Source organism: Rhinolophus sinicus, linkage group LG07 (assembly GCF_036562045.2).
Source record: "Rhinolophus sinicus isolate RSC01 linkage group LG07, ASM3656204v1, whole genome shotgun sequence".
NCBI classification, from domain to species: domain Eukaryota; kingdom Metazoa; phylum Chordata; class Mammalia; order Chiroptera; family Rhinolophidae; genus Rhinolophus; species Rhinolophus sinicus.
The window spans coordinates 24,274,873-24,296,234 of record NC_133757.1 but is presented as its reverse complement, the minus strand read 5'-3'; the positions used below and the strand labels follow the sequence as shown (position 1 = coordinate 24,296,234).

General features: G+C 35.3%; 1 protein-coding gene across 3 annotated transcripts; it reads left to right on the top strand.

Moving 5' to 3' along the window:
- The first annotated feature begins 6 nt into the window (after positions 1 to 6).
- CUTC (cutC copper transporter) lies at positions 7 to 18,665 on the top strand. Of its 3 annotated transcripts, none has more exons than XM_019724874.2 (9): positions 7 to 210; positions 3,084 to 3,155; positions 4,043 to 4,102; positions 7,628 to 7,837; positions 8,485 to 8,520; positions 10,864 to 10,997; positions 13,999 to 14,026; positions 17,272 to 17,377; positions 18,159 to 18,665. In XM_019724874.2, the coding sequence occupies exons 1-9, from the start codon at positions 150 to 152 to the stop codon at positions 18,271 to 18,273; spliced, it is 822 nt and encodes a 273-aa protein (XP_019580433.1). In that variant the 5' UTR covers positions 7 to 149; the 3' UTR covers positions 18,274 to 18,665. The 3 variants fall into 3 exon arrangements, with proteins under 3 accessions (XP_019580433.1, XP_074195330.1, XP_019580434.1); XM_074339229.1 differs by having other exon boundaries at positions 19 to 157; XM_019724875.2 differs by lacking the exon at positions 7 to 210 and adding an exon at positions 312 to 463.
- Positions 18,666 to 21,362: the final 2,697 nt, after the last annotated feature.

Here is a 21,362-nt window from a genome sequence, read left to right as displayed (position 1 = left end):
CTCGGCTTTCGCGAGGGCTGCTGGGGCGTGGATGTCGGGGACGCGCAGGAGCGCGCTCAGCAGTGAGGATGAGCTTTTCTGGTCGCGCGCGACGGATCCGGGACTCTTGAGTGGAAACGGAAGACGCGCGAGGAAGGAACGTGTGGAGCATGATGAGGCAGGCGGGCTCCTCGAAGCGGAAACGGGCGCGGATACCGTCTGGGAAGGCCGGTGCGGAAGGGGGCGGGGAGGGGGCGGTCGGTAGACCTCACTCCCACGGATGGGCCGGCGGGGGTTCTGGCCGGTGGGTTAATTGCGATTTCCTGCTAAACCCCCTGCGCGGCACGTTCTGTCGTTCCTGCTTTAAACACGTGGAAACGGGGGCGCGGGCGAGCTGCACGTAACTAGAGTGTCGGGACTCGGGAGCCTGAAGTGTGGGTTTGAATCCTGGCGCCATCACGTATCGTCGTGCGACTGTGTTCAAGTTGGTTCAACTTTTCTCAGCCTCTCCTTTCCCCGTGGCCACACGAGGATCCCAGTACCCACCTCATGGCATCGCTGTGGTAGTGAAATGTCGAGTGCTGAGCACAATGCCTAACCTGTGGTGCCTGCTCAATAACCTGTAGCTGCTACAGCGGGGGTGGGAATTGTTCCAAAAGCCACACAGCCTGTGGTGCCACAAGTCCCCAGTTCTTCCCTGTCGCGCCAGGATAGGATGGTATGGCAGGAGTTAGAGAATTTGGCAGATCCCTCGTCGGTAAACTAGGCTCCTCCAAACGATCGGTCCTCAAGCGTTTTGGTCTCAGGACCCCTTTACCCTCTTAAAAATCATTAAGAATCTCAAAGACCTTTTATTTATATAGGTTAAATCTATTGATATGGACTGTATTAAAAATTAAAACAAATTTTTAAAGTATTTATTAATTAACTGGAAAGTAACGTAATAAGCCCATTATATGTTAACGCAAATAACATTTTTTACGAAAAATAACTTTTCCTCAACAAAATAGAATAGTGCCAATGTTTTCTATTTTTGCAGATCTCTTTAATAATTGGCTTAATGGAATTCTCATACTTGTATTCTCATACTTGTTTCTGTATTCACTGTGACATACCGTGTTTCCCCGAAAATAAGACCTAGCTGGACCATCAGCTCTAATGTGTCTTTTGGAGCAAAACTTAATGTAAGACCTGGTCTTATTTTAGTGTAATTAATATAAGACTGGATGTAATATAATACCGGGTCTTATGTAATATTATATAAGACCAGGTCTAATATAATACAATATAATATAAGACCGGGTCTAATATAATACCTGGTCTTATATTAATTTTTGCTCCAAAAGACTCATTAGAGCTGATGGCTCGGCTAGGTCTTATTTTCTGGGCAACACGGTATCAGGTAAACTGCACTTGTGAGAATGAGAGTGAAAAAGACAAATAAAGTCTTATTATAAAAATAATTTTCACTGCGCAGACTCTGAAAGGATCTAAGAGGCCCTCAGAGCTAACTAGCCTGCCACATTTTGAGAACTACTGCTCCCAACAAATGTCTTGATTCCTACAAATAACTTCTTTCTTAGGACAACTGCCTTACCCTTCCTTCTGTAGCCTTGTGTGTGCATCCCCACCCACTCCTAGCCAAGGCCCTTTCTTGCATGAGGCAAATGGTACCCCTGCAGCATTGTCCAGTTAGATTGACCTGACAGCTGGTATGGGTGGCTATTAGGAAACTCATGGAATTAATGCAGCATTGTTGGTTAAGAGCATGGAATGGCACTTAACTCTTTCACAGTTTGAGACTGATAGTCTTATTTTAAATAAATAAGACAGTTGCAGTTTGATGTTAGATGATTTTTGTTTTTCAAATTAAAAATTGTTTTTTAAAAAACTGATAAAAGCAATATTGGGTAGGAAAAAAAATCAAGCAATATAGAACAGTAAAAAGAAGAGATTAAAAGTCATTCCACACCCCAGCACCTAGTTGTAATCCGTATTAGTATGTGGTGAACATCGTTTCAGATATTGCATGAATTAATGCATTCAATATTCTTAATTTAAAAAAAAATAGGTGCTTAACTTACAGAAAAAACTCAAAACTCACACCAATTTTTTTACATGACTTTTTATGGATGTAATTATTCAGCCTTTAGTAAATCTTTGCCTGACTGTTATGTACCTTGGTCGACACTGGTTGCTGTCAGTATTTTTCACATAAAAAGCTTATTTAGGAGCTTTACGTCAAGTAAGAGTCATCAGACACCTATCTACATAAGTAATAATAAGAAATAGAAAATTAGTGTTTTGAAGAGATACAATTAGTGTTTTTAAAGAGGAACATATAACTTATAAAGAGTTACATGAGTTCAAAAAAGGGAAATACAATTTCCTACTTTGGGAGAACGGAAACATGGAAATGTGATTTGATATGAATCTGGCAGAGTTTAGCATTCAAAGATGGAGCTGAGGACGTTGTGGGTTGAGGAGATGGCATAAGCAAGAACAGAGATGGGGATTAGAACTGGAGGCATATAGAGAAAATAATGTGTAGTTAATCGATGAAACATACTTTTTACACACTTAGTGGGTAGTATCCACTTCGCATGAATTATCTCTAGCCTCATTACTCTGAGGTAGGTACTAAAACCTACACTGTTTTATAGAAGACATAGGTTAAGTGACTTGTCCAGAATCATGCAAGTAAGTGGCGGGGCCAGGATTTGAAGTCTGTCCCTGCTCTTGAACATACATTCCTTATAAGAAAGTTGAAGCATACTCTGCAGGCATTGAGAAGCATTGAAAGAATCTTGCCTGGAATGTGGTGATGAGGTCTGTTTTAGGAAGGTTAATTTGGCATTCAGTGTACTCGGGTATTTTTCTCAGTATAATTTCTTATACATATGTCTATTATTTCAGTCCAGAAACATCAGTTTAATAATTAATGTGGTATTTTATTGCATTCACTATTTATTAGCCCTAGTGTACTAGTCTACTTCCCTATTACTGGACATTTGGATTTTAACAGCAAAATGTAAAATGTTTGTGGTAGGTTGATCTGGATTGGTAGTACCGTCATGAAATTGCATTGTTTTTCGTGTATTTAGGAGCAGCAAATGGATTTCTCATGGAAGTGTGTGTGGATTCAGTGGAATCAGCTATAAACGCAGAAAGGGGAGGTAAGAGAAATTAGAGAATGAACGGCAATTGACAGTCCTTTTAAGAGTCTGATAATGAATCCTGTGAACTGACCTTGGGAGTCTTTGTGATCTGGAAGGATTCTAGTAATCCTTTTGAAAACAACCAACCAACTAGAAAACCTACTAGAAAATTATGATCTAGTCTTACTCCCTTAGGAGGTCACATTTTGAATCAAGTGTCCACAATAGTGCTTACTCACCAATTCCCATTTTTTTATAGAATTTAGCAAAGATTTAATTTTTTTCAAACCATTTATTTAAAGATGATTGTAGAGATTTGTTGGCATTTTCATCATTAGAACTTCTGTCATTATCTCTTTTTTTTAACATTATTTTTACCTCGAGGCTTCTTTTGCACTCTGAACCTGTGGGCCGTAGTCTGCTGAGAAGTTTCCTAATCTGTATTCTTACCTTCCTCCCCCATCGCTAGATTATTTTGAAGCAAATTCCAGACATCATATTATTTCATCCTCAAATATTTCAGTATGTATCTCTAAAAGGACTCTTAAAAAACAAACAAACAAACAAAATGACAATATCACTAACATATCTTAAAAAATAGTAATTTCTTAACATCAAAAATACCCAGTTAGTTTTCAGATTTCTGCTGTTAGCTTGTACTGTTTTATTTTGCAGTTCTTTGAATCAAAATCCAATGGAAGGAGAACTGACTCTGGGTGATGAACATACAATGGGATTTATAGATGATGTAATACAGAATTGTACACCTGAAATCTATGTAATTTTACTAACAATTGTCACCCCAATAAATTAAAAAAAAATAAAAATCCAAACATTTCATTTGTTTGATATGTGTTTTAAATTTTTAAAAATTTATTGTGCTGAACAATGCTTTTTTATCACAGGTGCCGGTCGGATTGAATTATGTTCTGGTTTATTGGAAGGAGGAACCACACCCAGCATGGGTAAGTGTCCATTTTTGGGATTGCCTAGAGACAATTGATAATCTGTTTCATTGGGATCCTTTACTAATGTTACTAACATGTTGACTATGCTATGGATATTGTATCAGTTAGGAATGCTTCTGGTTGTAAATAAATTTATCTGTCAAGGATGTGATCAAATAGATGTTTTTTTCCTCATCAAAAAATTGAGAGATAGGTAGTTGCTGTTAGTATTGGTTCAGTTGCTGTGCAGTAATATCAAGGACCAGGGTTTTCTTACAATTTTTCCATTTTGGCATCCTCAGTTTTAATGACTTTTGTCTTCATTTCTATCCTCCTGGTCTTTGCCGTTGTCATATGTTTTACTCCTACATGTGTTAAAAACTTCACACTCCCTTTTATTATTATTTACTATTATTATTTCCACTAAGGCATTTTATTTGCACATAGGTTTTACATCCCTAGAAAAGAAATCTCAGGATTTTCCCTCCCCTGTGTTTTTATCTTTCTTCTTTGTGGTTTATGATGTCCGCTGAGATTATCACTATGGTGAAACCAAACTGACAGGACAGAAGCAGGTTATTCTGCCATTTTTCTAGATTTTTGAGTCACACATCAAATCTGGGGATGATCACTTCACACTTGTTTAACCTGCCCATGAAGTTCACACCAATTCTTGCAGCTCTATGAATGATTTTTGTTTAAAGAGTCAGTTATCTTTTAAAGAGATTGTAATAATAAGAAAACAGTCACATATTTACCCATGTATAGTTACCATTTCTGGGACTCTTAATTAATTTGTGTAGATCTATATTTCCATCTGGTTTTATTTTCCTTCTTCTTGAAGTAATTCTTTTATAATAACATTTTTTGTAGTACAAGTGTGCTGGTGAAGAATTCTTTTCAGCTTTTGTATGTCTGAAAACATCTTCATTTTTGAAAGATATTTTTGCTGAGTATACTATTCTAGGTTGATAGTTTTTTTCTTTTTGTAGTTTTAGAATGTTTTTCCACTGTCATCTTGCTTGTATTGTATTTTATACCAAATCTGTTATCATCCATACCTATGTTCTTTTCTGTGTAATGTGTCTCTTTTCTCTGGTAGCTATTAAGATTTTGTTTATTCTTGATTTTGAGCAATTTTGTTATGATGTATTTGAGTGTAGTTTTCTACATTTTTCTTAGACCTATGCATTTATACTTTTTATCAGGTTTGGAGAATTTTCAGCATTTAATGTCCTCTATTCCCTCCTTCAGAGACTTCATTTATACTTACATCTGAATATTCTATTCTCGGTTCACTGTTTGAATATATTTGTTCTACAATTCACTGATGAATTGCCTTTTTTTAAAATCTCCTTTTTCTGTGTTTCATTTTGCATAAATTTTATTGCTTTGTTTTTAAGTTTAGTAATCTTTTCTCTGCAATGTCTAATTACTGTTAATCCTACCTAGTTCATTTTTTATCTCACACAGTGTCGTTTTCATCTCTTCAGTCTGTTGTTATATCTCCCATGTAGCTTCTTAACTTTCCTGAACATATGGAAAAAATTATAACTATTTTAATGACTTGACTCCTAATTCTAACATCTGTATCAGTGTAGGTTGGTTTCATTTGAGTGCTTTATCTCCTCATGATGTATCTTATTTTCCTGATAGTTTTTTTTATTGAATGCAAGACATGAATTTACTTTGTCACATACTAGATATTTCTGTATTCCTGTAAATATTATTGAGCAGTTGGGTTGCTTGGCAACAGTTTGTTCCTTTTGGGTCTAGCTTTTAAAATTTGTTAAGCAGGTCTGGAACAGTGGTCAGTCTATAGCTAATTATTCCCTACTATTGAGGCAAGACCCTTCTGTGTACTTTACCCAGTGCTCCATGAATCTTAAAGTTTTCCTATCTGGCTGGTGGAAATTGGTGTTATTCCTGACCTGGTATGAAGGATAGGCATTATGTCCTGTAATCCTTTTCAGTGGATCTTTCCTGTCTTTGCATAGTTCCCTTACATGCATGCACTGATCAGTATTCAGCTGAATATTAGAAGGGAGTTCTCTGCAGATCTCCAGAGTTTTCTTTCTGTCCTCCCTGGCACTCTCTTCTGTGAACTCTAACCTGGACTTTCAGCTTTGTCCCCTCAACTCAGAGAATTCTCTGGCCTCCACCTAGGTTCTTTCTCCCTATGCTGTGGCCTGGAAAACTTTCAAGGTAGTAATCTGGGTCAGTTATAGAGCTCACCTTGTTTGTTTCCCATCTTTCAGGCATCATTGTCCTTTGTTGCTTGACATCCGGTGTCTTATAAACCATTGTTTCACATATTTTGTCTGGGTTTATTTGTTGTTATTAGGTGGAAGGGTGAATTCAATCTCTGTTATTCTTGGTCAAAAGCAGAAGTCCTTATATGAAATTTTGACTCCTATATGTTATTCTGAGGTTGAGGATAGCATTATTTAGTATAAAAGGTTTATATATGCAGTAGCCCTTTGGAATCTTCTCCTTAAAGGAGGGTATTCCCTAACCACCCTAGGAAATCCTTAGAACATATATGTAAATTTGAGTGCAATCTGTTTTTAGCAGTCATGTTTCATTGCTTGGTATTGGGCATATTGGTAACCCACGCATAATTGGAGTTCTTTTAGCAAGGAAAAAGAAGTAAATTAATATTGGTTAACACTTATGGTATTTGCCATAGATCTTAAATTATTGAGGGTTTCTGAGCTAGCCACAAATTGTGCTATATTTAAGTACTTTTATTCATAGATTTCTGCATAAAATCACAAATAAGTAGAACTTTGCTCTCTTTTACATAGCTCTTTCAAAAAAGGGCTTTGCTAAATGTCTTTGTCTTTTAAAGGATCATAAACTTCAGCACTATGTAATTATCACTATAGTAGGTTTTAAATAGAGCTGTAACCAATTAGAAAGGAGAAACCAAATATTAGGGAATACACTGGCGGAACATTGAACCTGGTAGTTATTACATTTTCAAATGTCACATACCAGTAAAAGGATTTTTGTTGAGTCAACTGACAAATGCTTTTAATGTGCAGACAATCTGTACAGTTAGCCCAAATTTGTGTTTGCACTGTCAGTATGGCAAATGAGTGAAAAAAATGTTAATGCACTAGTGCATTTTTTATTTTTTATTCAGCTTGTACCAGGCTGAAAAACCTCAATTTATGTTCCTGACAGAGGGGATTTTTTTTTTTTTTTTTTTTTTTATGTCTACATTCTAATAAACTGTTGGAAGACTTAAAAAAAACCCCAAAACCAAATGCAGGACCTTCCTTCTATTTTCTAAATTGCTCTCCTTTTAGCTTTGATTTTCTTAAGATTTTCTTATTATTTAACTTCTACCCTATACACTTTTTTCTTGGTGTCCTCCTTCCTTTTAGGTCCACTTTTCTCTGGTTTCTTCAGTCAACTCTTCTATATTTTGTAGAAGTGATACATAAGAGCAAATGTAAAAGACCAGTTATTTTATTGACTTCCTTGAGCTTTTCGCTCACGTCTGCATTTTAATTAGTCTGCTTCCTGTTCCTGTAGGTATCCTTCAAGTAGTGAAGCAGTGTGTCCACATCCCAGTTTTTGTGATGATTCGGCCACGCGGAGGTGATTTTTTATATTCAGATCGTGAAGTTGAGGTGATGAAGGCCGACATTGGTCTTGCCAAACTTTATGGTGCTGATGGTTTGGTATTTGGGGCATTGACTGAAGATGGACACATTGACAAAGAGCTGTGCATGTCCCTTATGGGTAAGAATTTGTCTCTGAGACCAAAAAGCCTCTAATGATGATTGCGTTTAATATTCCTGATGTAGAAAAACGCTATCACAAAACTGACTTTTCAGTCACACCTGCAGGCACTTCCACTAACCTGTTTTAAACAGTAGTTGTTTAGATGACTGGGTAGGGGGTATGTGTGGCATAGCCTTCCTGACTCTCCTCAGTTGCCATAGATCAGATGCCACTACTGTTCCTGTAGGGTTTAAGGGAAGTTTATCTTGATTCCTTTAATTATTGCACCAAAAACCACAAAAGCTATTGCATTTCATGAGGGTGGGGAAATGTGGAGAGGATAGAAGCAAACAATCTATATTATTAACCCAAAGTATTTCTTGAAGATTCTCGGAGGAGTAAGTAATTGACGTAATGCTGCCCTTATAGTTGCCAGATTGTATAATTTTTATTTGGTGTCTCTAAGGAGTGGATGACCATTTTTTTAAATATGAAAATCAGAGATGGGAACACAGGACTTTTGAGACTGCCATTTTATTATTTTAGTTCACTGTCTTCACTCTGGAGAGGAAGGTATAACAACACAGTCCCGTATAACATGGAGAATGCTGTATAATCAGTGATGATCTCCTCATTTACGTTGTTATGTGACTTTCTTTTTATAGCTCTTTGCCGTCCTCTGCCAGTCACTTTCCACCGAGGTAAGTCATTTCCGTTTTAGAAGTTTTCTTGAATGGTGTCAGTGTTTTAATTTCACCAAATGCCACAACTGTTTTTTTTGTTTTGTTTTGTTTTGTTTTGTTTTGAACACAATTCTGTAGTGTCACAGCATTACCAATTGGTTTGTTGATACTGCTCTTGTCACTAACAGTTGTAAATTTAGAAATGCACAATTTCTAGAATATATGAAGCCTCAGTTGGGGAAAGTTGTTAAAAATAGGTGGTGATAGTGGTGGAATATAATAGAGCGAGAGAGTAAGCATTACCTGCAAGTGCATGTACTTGTCACAGCATTTCAAGCAAGAATCCTGAGATTCATTTTTATTAGATTGTTTTAGGTCATATGCAGTTCCAAAAAGAATAAATCACTGTGGCCTGTGAAATGAACTTTACTACTTGGCTTAAGCTAGACAGTCCATACCTAGAGCTACAAGTGAGGTCAACTTTCCCAGAAGAGTAAAAGATTCATGGGCAGAGAGGAGGTGGATATCTGAAGAAGAATTGGATACTATTAGGGAGGAGGAAAGAAGAAATAGATGCTGGATAGTCAGTGAACAGATAGACGTTCACTGTAGTGCACAAAATTGCTTTACATTATTGATAGCTTATCTATACCAGAATTTCTAAAAAGTACATGATAATTTCATTAAAAAACTACATCTTATCTATAAATTCAGGTAGTTCTAATTTCCATACACTTTTGCCAAGCGTTGGTAAAATGAAGAAATGTGTTGATTTTGACTTCAGTGGGCATTGCTATTTATTGCACATGAAAACAAGGAAGTCTTCAGTCTTTTTTTTTCCTTTGGCTTGATGGTATGCTTGAAAAATTGTTGAGTGTTTTTCTGACATTTTGAGTAAGCATTCAAAGATTAGGATAAGAGTGGACACCAGCGCTTGAATCCATTTATATAAATTAAAGATAAAGCATTTATTACCTTTTTTTTTTAATGGATAATAAATACTACCAGAAAATGTTTTGTTGACTTTATGGCAATGCCCATAAACTGGTAATATAAAAGATGTTAGATGTCTTGAAAATCAGAATCTTGAGGATAGCCAACAAAAAACATTTTTAAATATGAAAAGTAACTTAAATTAGTAAACACTTATGTGAAAAAAATATAGTTAAAATTTGACATGCTAAATAATTCAAAATAAACCCATCATATTGAATGTATATTTTGTTCTTAAACTAAGAAAATCATTTTAAATTTCTGTTCTTTTCCTTTGCAATCACAAAACTGACTTTTCAGTCACATCTGCAGGTACTTATGCTAACCTGTTTTGTATAAGTTTATTAAACTATTCAATAAATTTAACAAAAATATTTTCATGTTTTCAAGATTTTGTTTTGGCCTGGGTTACACATTTTTTTCACTTAGGTATTTAATGAGATAATGTGACATTGTAATCCCTGATGAGAAGGTGCTGCCACCAAAAAAGGAAAATCCTCTGTAGTAGACTTAGCTGCCTCCATACACTACAGGGTGAAAGGAAGGGTCTAACACTGAATCCACTATAGGTTAGAACTTCCGGATCACGTAGCAGGGCTGAGAACCAAAGCAGTAGCTTTTCTGTTTGAAATTCCTAGTGCCACTTTCCTCTATGAGGAAGAGAGAAGTCTCTTAGAAAGTAGCATGGAATTGAAACCTCATGTAGCCTGTTGTAAACAACAGTCCTTATACTATCAGCCTGTAAGTATGTGGGCAAAATAAATTAGTAGAAAATACTAGTTATTAACGAGATTGTGAACCAAGGCCTTTTGTAGAACTGGTGAGTGTAATGTTTGTCCAGTTTGTCTGAAGCCTTAGAGCAGACTTTCCTAAAATGAGTCACTTGCCTATCATATTTACAATTTTATCATATCTGAGTGCTACCTGTCCAAATTTATTTAATACTTTTCTTAAAATCTTATTTTAAATTCAAGAAACTTTTACAACTAATGAAAAATGGGAAGTTTTCACTTCTAATCTGCATTTAAGTAAATGCACCAATTCAAATGTGTACCATCTAAAATAATTATCTCTATCACCAGTGGTGTGCAGACTGGTGTGCTCATAAACTGGCTCTTGGGGGAAAAAAGAGCCCTATTTGTAGCATTTGTTGATTTCTGTGGTTTAGATCCTTCCACCTTGATTGATTTCAAACTGCCAATGGATGAACAATCATGCTTGCAAAATTCCTGCATATTTAACAATTGGTTCTTGCAAGCCAGTACAAGACAGGTCCAGCAGATCAATGTGTATACTACATTTTGGAAAGATTTTGTTAGAGATATCTGTTAGATATATCTGTTCAAAACTCAGTTTTATTTATTTCAGCCTTTGACATGGTTCGTGATCCAATGGCAGCTCTAGAGACTCTCTTAACTTTGGGATTTGAACGAGTATTGACCAGTGGATGTGACAGTTCTGCACTAGAAGGGCTGCCTCTCATAAAGCGACTCATAGATCAGGTACACGGTTTCTTTCTTTTCTTCCTAATACTCTATTGTGGTTACTCCTGATATTCTGTTGTCCAGCTAGGTTATGAAACTAAATATAACCGACTTTGTGGTTACTCTATAGGAAAAGGGAAGTATGCAATAGTATACTTATATAATTCTTATTTCTTTCACATGAGCGTTTTTAGTAACCAAGGCTCTTAAGATCAGATTAAATCACTTTGATAACTTCAGGTGAGTAGCTCTTTCTAAATAATCTAAATAATTTTTTATGGAAGGCCTCCCAAAAAGTGATAGAATTGATCTCCTTAAAGTGTCATTTATCTGTGTTTTATAAAGCTTTCACTTGAAAGAAACAGTTAAATGTTTCATTTTTTTTCCTCCTAAAATTATTTCAGCTTTCTAGATAATATTTTGTTTAATGGCTACATCCTTTAGTACATTTGAGAATACTGAACAGTCTTATTCCACTTGTTTCCTTAACAATTATTAAATTTTATGAGATAGCCCCCTCCCCCTTTTACTGTCTATTGTTTTGCTTTATTGTTTTTCCATTGTACTTACTGCTAACTGAAATTTTATTATATAAATATACCTGTCTGTCATCTGTCTTCCCTGAACATGTAAGCTCCATGAGAGTAGGGACTTTCTCTTGTTCACCATGTCAGGGAGGAAAAACTTTTTCTTTACCCTCTTAGGTTCAGTATTTTAGGGCCTACAAATTAAACTGACAAAAGACAGATTAGCAAGAAAAAAGCAGGTTTTAATCACGTACAAGTTCTAACAATTAAGTTCGCGAACTCATCCTAGGTGAGTTGCTACATACCTCATTGCTGAATATCACTACGGTCACCTTACAAGTACTCCCCTTGGGAAGCTGTGCACTGACACCAGTGCCTAGTCCACCCTTCAAAGCAATTTTGGAACTCTTTCTGGAATGGCCATTAGAGCTGTTGTCGTATTACCCTTGATGTCCTGAATGTCATCAAAATGTTCAGGAGTGGGTTCTCTGAATAATCTAGAAAATGGCAGTCTACAGATTTTCACAGAATATATACATATAATTTTTTTTTTTTTTTTTTTGTAACTTTGGGCTACTTTTCCAAAATGACATGTAACTCAGCTATCATGAAAATTGTTTGCCTTTTCAGTGACAAATGTGCCAGAAGTTAGGGTTTGAGGTCACTTGTGATCATTTTACTGAGTCTGTTACTTAAATATTTGCCTGGAAGTTCTAATTTTGCTCAATGTAGAGCACAATTTGTTGTTGACTCATACTCTACAAAAGAGTTTTTTTAACATCTTGATATTGAAATATGCAACTAAAGCAATTTTGTAGCTGTCACATCATTTTTTCTATGATCACTCTAAGTCTTTTATTGGTCTGTTTCCTTTTTTGCACCAGCGAATCATTCCTTGCCCTCACTTTCTTTTAACTACAAAAATTTGGAATCCTTTTCACAGATGGCTTCTATAATATATCTAGCTCTTTGGAGCTGCTTTAGAATTTGTTGCTTTGCTGCATAAAGACCCTCAACAGGAAATCATATTGAATGCTCACCTTAACTTTACAGTGATAATTACTTAGAGCTCAGGAAAGTATCTATAAATTATCTTTAAAGTAAGGAGAAAAGTGGTTTATCTCTCTACTCATGACCATCTCTATTCTCTTCCCTACTGTTATTACCTTCCCTTTTCACTGCTTTTATGCTGTCACTACTTTTGACACTTTCTGCTTCTTGTCCCTTTTTTGCAGTTGTTATTTCTGGTGTTAGCCAGTTTTTACTTTATCCCCTTCTTTTGGTTTCTGTTCTCCTCTGTCATCTTGTATCCTCTTTCTTCTTTACCATTCTGCCCCTCTTCTCACATTGGACACAAAACCTCTTATTCTCTTCTCCCCATTTCCTCCTCCCCACACTAAGCCAATCTTTCAGTTTTCTGATTTGTCCTAACTAGACATGATGTAGAAATATTTTTTCAACATTAATTATATTTGTTGAATACACTAGTTGAATGTTTCATTATTTTATGGGAAAAGAAACTAAATTGTGGGTGGTTCTTGATTGAATTTTTTTCCAGTGTTCAGTAGCACTCAATAGAAGGAAGACTGTCTGGCTAACCTGAGTTGAGTAGAATGTAGGCTGGGTGCACACACAGGCTGAACAGAGGCAAATGACTTGGAACTGTGTTGGGTTGGCAGGATTGGCTGGTCCGATATGAAAAACTTCTCTCGGAATCCACATGTGAAAAAATTCAATTTGTGTATAATGTACAGATTTTATTCTACAAATTAGTGAGCCTAATATAATACGTAATTTTTATTCTGTCATTGTTACCTACCTGTTACTACTAGTTCCAGTAAGTATGCATTTGTAATAGGGTGATTTCCTTTTGACTTTCAGTGGTATATCACCAAAATTTATTTAGGAAATGTGATCAATATTGGCATAAAAATAAGGAAATTTCAGTTATCTGTCTACTAGGAATATCATAAATTAAGTCAATTCACATAGTTTAGTTTTATTACTTAAAACTCAGTTAAATGGACCTATGGTTTTGTTTAATTGGCATAATAAGCTAGGGGATTTAGTTGAGGATACAAAATTTGAGTAGATTTTCCCTCCAGTAATTTACAGTTAATGCCATGTACTTTCTTTTCTGCTGAAATCTTGTTTAAATTCACTACTTACATCCCATCGCATACCAAGAACTCAGATTAGTGTTATTTTTCAGTGTGCTTATTCAGTATTTATATTGTAGTTTCCTATTCTTTGTGTTCATAACAGTACACGTCTTCAAAGTAATACAATAAAACAACCTTTCTGGATAGAAAAAGTAACTATGCTGAACAACTTACTCAGGATCCAAAAAAAATAGAAAATATCTATTGAAAATTAAACACTAGTAGTAATTTTTAAAATTTAATATACTTATGTTTCTGTTCTCACTGCTTTATTATACCATTTAAGAGACAGATATTAAAATTTACTTGTTTATTTTTTTCTTTTTTCAGGCAAAAGGCAGAATTGTGGTAATGCCAGGTATTTATTTATCTATCCACTCACTAATATAACACCAAACTGTAGTGGAGGAAAAGCAAAGGAGGCAGGGCAGTGTGGAAGAAAGTATCAGGACATGGTGTTTGGGGAAAGAATATATAGTTAGATTAAAATGTTTAAGATTGGGAGATCTCTGCCGGAATTTAAAACTTTAAATAAGGAGAACATTCCAGCAGGGATTAGCTCACAGAAGAGCAGATGAAGTAGATTGGAACTGGGCTTTCTCCATGTTTGCTCTCCCATAGTGCAGAATTTTATGAATGTGGATGTTCATTTCTGGTAAAGCATACCAAGGCTCATGCTGCTACACTGTGTGAGGGCCGAATGTCCAAGTTGTTAACAAGGAGTAAGCGAACGTTTAGGTAATACCTGTGAATAAATATAATGAAAATCTCCGATCACCAGATTCTTCCCTATCCCCAGAAAAATTGGATCATATACTCCTGATGATAACAATTAGATCAATTAAGTGCATAATAGCTCATTAGAAATGAACAATTTTTAAAGAACTAGATAAGGCGACCTAAAATCAGAGGGAGATACATATAAGGGCCATCTTAATATTTTCTTATTCTCACAAACATTTAAAAAGGTAGAAAATAGCATATACTCATTCTATACATTTAACATTTTGCCATATTTGTCTCATTTTTTTTTATCCTGAGGTATTTTAAAGTTAAAGGCTTGACATTTTATTTTTATGCATCTTTAAAAAAATAAGGGCATTTTACTATAACCACAATACCATTATCACATCTATCAAAATAGATACTAATTTTTTAATACCATCTACTCCATGACTAATCTCCTCTCTCTAGTTGTCTCAGAAGGTTTTTATAGCTGATATGTTTAAAGCAGTATCCCATCAGAAAATAAGTATTGCACTTGTTTGTGATTTTAACATTTTTTAATATAGAAGTTTTCCTTTCTCTTGCTTTTAAGAAAATGACATTTAAAAAGTTTGGACCACTTACCCTGTCAAATGTCTTACTTTGTGGATTTATCAAATTGTTTCCTTTTGATAATGTTTAGCTTGTATTTCCTAGCCTCTGTATTTCCTGTAAACTGGTAGGTAGATCATAAAGCTTGATTAGATTCTGGTTAATTCTTTTTGGTAAGAATACTTCTTGGGTGAGTCTGTATATATCATATTAGGTTGGTGCAAAAGTAAGTGCGGTTTAAAAGGTTAAAAATAATTGCAAAAACCACAGTTACTTTTGCACCAACCTAATATCATAAGGCATACAGTGTCTGTTGTATCACTAACCAGTGATGCCAACACTGACCAGGGGTCAAAATGGTGAGAGCCAGATAAAGGCCAACTCTTAAGAGGCCAGATAGAGGGATAGTCAGAAATTTAGGAAAGCTTTGGCCTGTTCCAAGTCCCTGATACATTAGCAGATAGAAAGCATATGTTATCTGTCTAATTGAGACCCTTTATAGATTAATCAGGGAATATTCAAGAGATTTAACTGAGTCTGTTGCATTTCCATTTAAAACTAAATGTATTTAGTCTTGACAACTAATAGCCAGACTTACACAATTGTTAATAAGATTTCCTTTGATTATTATGTAATTATTAAGTTATCTGCTATGTGCAAAGCATTACTTGCGATGCAGAGTTACACAAGAAACTACTCCTCAACAGGCTTAGGTGAGAAATTGTTATATATGAAAATTTTTGTGATTATTTAACAAACCTTACCAAGTAAATGATAATTATATGCCAGGTTCTGGGGTGGATGTGAAAACACAGAAATAACTATGAAGTAATCTTTTTAATTGAGGACCTCATAGAATAGATCTATAAACAAATTATTATAATTTCATGTAAATAAGTACCAATGAGTAAAAATTCCTGGGTAAGTCAACCTGAATGCCTAATGAGTTATTCATCATTGGGAACTTTAAAGATCATAGTATTTTCCCTCTAGGGACTTTCAAAATGAAGTTTACAATATATTTAGGTTCCAGTTTCTTCGTGTTTAAAGAGATGATGTTGAATTAGTTGTCCTCTCAGGTTCCAACTGTAAAGATGTGTTAGTCTGTGTTTTGGAAAATGTATTAACTGTGTCCTAAAGTTGCTGATAACTGAGCAACATGGTTTCAGTAGCCAGATATTTTGTTATTTTTTTAGAAGGAAATAACGTATTTGTCCTTTAATTTTTACAACAAGCTCGTGGGGTAGGCAGTTATCCCTCTTTTACTGGTGAAAAAAATTGAGTAATTTTATCTAAGATCCATAGCTGTGAAGAGCTACAGGGGTGAAGCCAGAATTTCAATCTAAATCTGACTTCTCGGTCTGTGTTCTTTCTACTTCTTAGGGCTCAATAATGTTACTATACCACTAAGAAAAGAAAAACAAAAATTAATGAGTCGGAAGGAATGTGTAAAGTCAGGTTACTTCAGCAACTTGAATAGCTTGAGATACAAAGTACATATTTTATCAGTCATTAAAAACTATTTATTGAATACTATATATTAGGAGAGGATATAAAGATGAGTAAACTAATTTTATATTTATAATCTAGTATCAGTTAGGAATATGATTCTTTATAAATATTTAAGAGATTGTTCATCATAAAGTACTTGATTGTGCAGTTTTAATAAAGTAGATATTCTTTCAATTCTGCAGAATAATTATATTTTATTCAATTATTCTACAGAATAATTGATATTCTGTGAAATGAAACAAAAAGTTGACATTATAATGAATAAACTGTATAACACTTTGCATTATTTCCATTTCCAATGTTGTCAGTGTGGTGTTTGAATGCTGTGCCAGAGAGACTGGGAGATTCTGTCTTTCATGCACATCTCTGAGGATGTGCTTTTGAAGCTTTGCCCTCAAGCCTATCCTGCTTTTGTTTTAATTTGATTTTTCTTTAATTGAAGGGAAGTCAGTGATAGAAGAGCACTCGATTTTCCTTGCCCTAGAGTAATCTTTTTAGATTTAAAGTCAGTAATGTATAACATTGTTATATAAATCAATGGACATAGAAAATTCCATCATAGGTTCTATGACCTTATCAGTTGTTTTCCAGAATCTGTAGTTACATCTTATCCTTCTTTTCTAATCTCATTCTAGCTTAGTAGGGAAAGAATAATTCTTGAATTAATGAGAAATTTCAGTATGGGGGTTCAAGGTAGAGCAAGCAGTCATTATTATTCATTAAATTTTATGCCAAATTCTGTTCTACTTGATGTATTCCTTTTTTTTCCAACAGGGGGTGGTATAACAGACAGAAATCTACAAAGGGTCCTTGAGGGTTCGGGTGCCACAGAATTCCACTGTTCTGCTCGGTCTGCTAGAGATTCAGGAATGAAGTTCCGGTAAAAAATGTATTTGACTTATACAAGAAGGGCTGACATTAATTTTAACTGCCCCAAATAGGAAAACTCAGTTAATGGCATGATAAATGAATGGAATGTCGTGATTAGTATGTAAGTAGTGCAGTTATTTTTGCACTTTTCAACTGCAAAGTCGTTCTTATCTTGCTTTAATTAAACAGGCTCTTCTGAATGTAGATGAACCATTGTATCAGTGAGTCGTTGCTGAACTTAGACCAGTTAATAATAAACTCTAATTCGGCAGCTACGCTTCAGAGGAGTCAGATTTGTATGTGTGCTCATTCACCTGTGTTTTCCTTTAGCAAAGTTAATAACTGTGGTGTGAGGATGGAAGAGTCATAGTCATTTTTATCCCTCCTACCTTTAATACTTTTTCCTCACCTTGCTCTCTGTTTTCGGTTATTTTGAAATTATATCACCATTAAGGAATTGAAACTATTATGGGTTTTTATTATACTTGAGAGAACTCCAATAATTTAATAGTTAGTAGTTGATTATAAGCTGGGGAAGATGAGCTATAAAAGAAGTAAGAGCCTGAGAACTTACATTTCTAGATATAAAATCAATTATACTATCTGGTAGATTTGGTTACTAGATGTTTCAAGTAATTAATTAATAAAAATTACTAAATATGGTAGGTAGCCCAGGGTCCTTGACTTACCCTTGTTCTTCGCCGGGAAATAGCCTGTAAAATGAAGTGCCAGTAGGAGGGCTCATTTAACAACTTAAATAATTATCTGTTCCTTTATTATTTCTATTGCAGAAATTTCTCTGTTGCCATGGGAGCCTCTCTTTCTAGCTCAGAATATTCTCTAAAGGTAACAGATGTGACCCAAGTAAGGACTTTGAATGCTATTGCAAAGAATATTCTGGTGTAGCCAGATCTCTCGGAGACAGATGCATGTCCCAGGATGAAGGCAGAGAGGAGTAATCTACAATTCTCTGTGACACAACTTTAACCTTCTTCTCTGGCCAGGACAGTAACAGTCTTTGTTTTAAATCTCACATGGCCATGGAGGATGTTTCCAAGAAGAAAACGAACTTGAAACAGAGCTAAATGCCTCCCTTTGCTTAATCTCGCCAGCCATCTCCATCATCATGGTTAAATCTCATCTATGCTTCTTCCTCAGACAGAGGCTTATTAGTCTGTCTTAATTGATGAACTGAGAAAATTCAACTGCAAGGCATGAATTCAAAGTGTGACTTCTGGGTCAGTTTCATAGAAGTATTTTGCTGTTTCGTTTGTAAAATAAAAATTTCCATTCTATTATGATAGAGTCTCTTATTTTTACCCTGAATACAGTCTAGCTGAATATGAAAGGGAAAATTTTTGTTTTGTTTTTTTCCTTCATTTTCTCTTTTTATTGTGTATTCATTGGGTATGTTGCCTTGGGCAAGATGCTAAGGAGACAGAGTAAAATGCTACAGCATAAAAATTCCCAGACTTGGGAAGCAGGATGTAAAAGTAAAAGTGCCCAGGCTTGGTAAAGGCGGAAGTTATCTCTGGTGTTTACCAAGTTTTCTCTACCTCTGTTCCCAGGTAGAGAAATGGCTTGACCATAAGGTTCATCTGACAATTTACAAAGACCAATGGTAAGAATTGTGGAGGTTAGGGAAGTTAATCAGAATAGCTGTTTCTTTCATCTGAGGCTATAGATAGGACAAATGGAGTCTAGTGATGAAAGACGCTTTTCCTATGAGCAGGTCTCAAATGGTGAAGTTCATCACTAGCTTTATCTGTCACTTTCATATTTATAATATCATTTTATACTAACAGCACACTGGTACCAGAACTGTTTTTTTTCTATTTTAGGAGAGTAACTGAAGCGTAATCTAAAGAGTTTACCCTTGGTCAGGAAGCTAGTAATGGAGCCTCTGAATAGCATGCACAGATTTGGGTACTAATTAATGTATATACTAAGAGCCTTGCCTTTATTTAAATGTGTCCCTTCCCTCACCTTTAAATCTTAGTTTCTTTCCTCACTTTTCCAGGTACAGTTTCAATGTAGAATGTTTGCTAAGTAGTTTATAAAAAATGAGAGGCAAACTTTTTTTATTTATTTTTTTATTGGAGAATATTGGGGAACAGTGTGTTTCTCCAGGGCCCATCAGCAGCAAGTCATCCTTCAATCTAGCTGTGGAGGGCGCAGCTCAGCTCCAACTCCAGTCGCTGTTCTCAATCTTTAGTTGCAGGGGGCGCAGCCCACCATCCCATGAGGGAATTGAACCAGCAACCTTGTTGAGCGCTTGCCCTCTAACCAACTGAGCCATCCGGCCACCCCGAGAGGCAAACTATTTAAAAACCAACAATAACCTCAGTGATTTCTTTTCTTGCTTATTCACACTATTACTAAAAGTAGTAAATATTTCAAAAAATACTTTTCATGATTGGCTTTGGACTACTGATGCAGATATGTAAGTATCACACACATGCACACATAATCGTATTTAGCATTTTGGTCTAATCGATTACCCTCCCATGCTTCGACTTCACTATATGATTTTGTAGAGACAAGAGTAGGCCATCTCTATTTTATTATCTGTATTTTATTTAAATAGCTTAGCCTAGGGATCTGGGAAGTGGTGTGAATTGCTCAAAATTTAACAAGTTAACGTTTATGAGACTCAAATGCTAGGCTACTACCCTCCAATCTTCTGCTTTAAGATGCTTCTGGTATGTGGCTGTGGTATAGAGAGCAATACCCCTGGGCAAATCAGATACAGCTGTCATATCCTGGCTCCCAGTATAAGCATGAGAAAGTTAACTTAATTTTTTGAACTTTAATTTCATCATTTGTAAATTAGGAATAATAACTAAACCATGGTTTCTGACTAAATGATACAGTATACTACCAAGTACATAGTAAGTACCCATTAAGTGTTAATTTTTTTCTTCTAGGTTAGCTTTCTAGTACCTGTCTTTGGTAGTTTAAAAGCCCTTCCGGGAAGCCCGTCACTGAGTATTGAAGCCAACACTTTTTGCCCTCCACTATATAAATATAAAAGAAATACAAGATAATTCCTACCTTGTTTTTATTTTTCTACACTTTAGTCCTGCTTTAAAATATTTACTGATTATTTCATGTATAAGTTTCTCAATAATACTATCAAGTATTTTGAGGCTAGGGGACGATGTCTTCATTTTTATATATTTCTCATTACACCCATCAAATTGTATACTGATTGTATCAATTACTGTGGTAGTGGAAAAAGATCACCCTCTTCAGTAATTATGCTAAATATTTTTGTTTACCCCTCCAGACCCACTCTTCACTTTGTCAACTGAATCCAACAACACAAAAAAGATTACACATTATGACCAAGTCGGACTTATACTAAGAATGCAAAGCTGGTTTAACAGCCAGTAATCAATGCAGCATGCCATTGAAAGTACAGAAATCACATGATCATCTCAACACAGAAAAGGCATTTGAGAAAATCCATCACCCTTTCATAATAAAAGCACTCAACAAACTTGGAACTTCCTTAGTCTGAGAAAGAGTGTCTAACAAAAAAACAAAAAAACCCACACAGCTGACATCATACTTAATACTTTCTCCCTAAGATTAGACACAAGACATGATGTCCACTCTTAACACTTCTATTCAAGATGGTACTGGAGTTCCTAGCCAGTGCTATTAGGAAAGATAAAGAAATAAAAAACATCCAGAGGAAGAAATAAAATGCTCTCTATTTGCAGGTGACATGATCTTGTATATAGAAAATTCTAAGAAATAGATACAAAAATGAGTTCAGCAAGGTTATAACATAAAATCAATATACGAAAATCAGTTGAATTGTTATATACTAGCAATTAACAATCCTAAAATGCAATTAAGAAAAATTGCATTTATATTAGCATCTAAAGGATAAAATACTTAGGAATAAATTTAACCAAAGAAATGCAAGACTATACACCGAAAACCACAAAGCATTCTTTAAAGAAATTTTAAAAGACCTAACAATA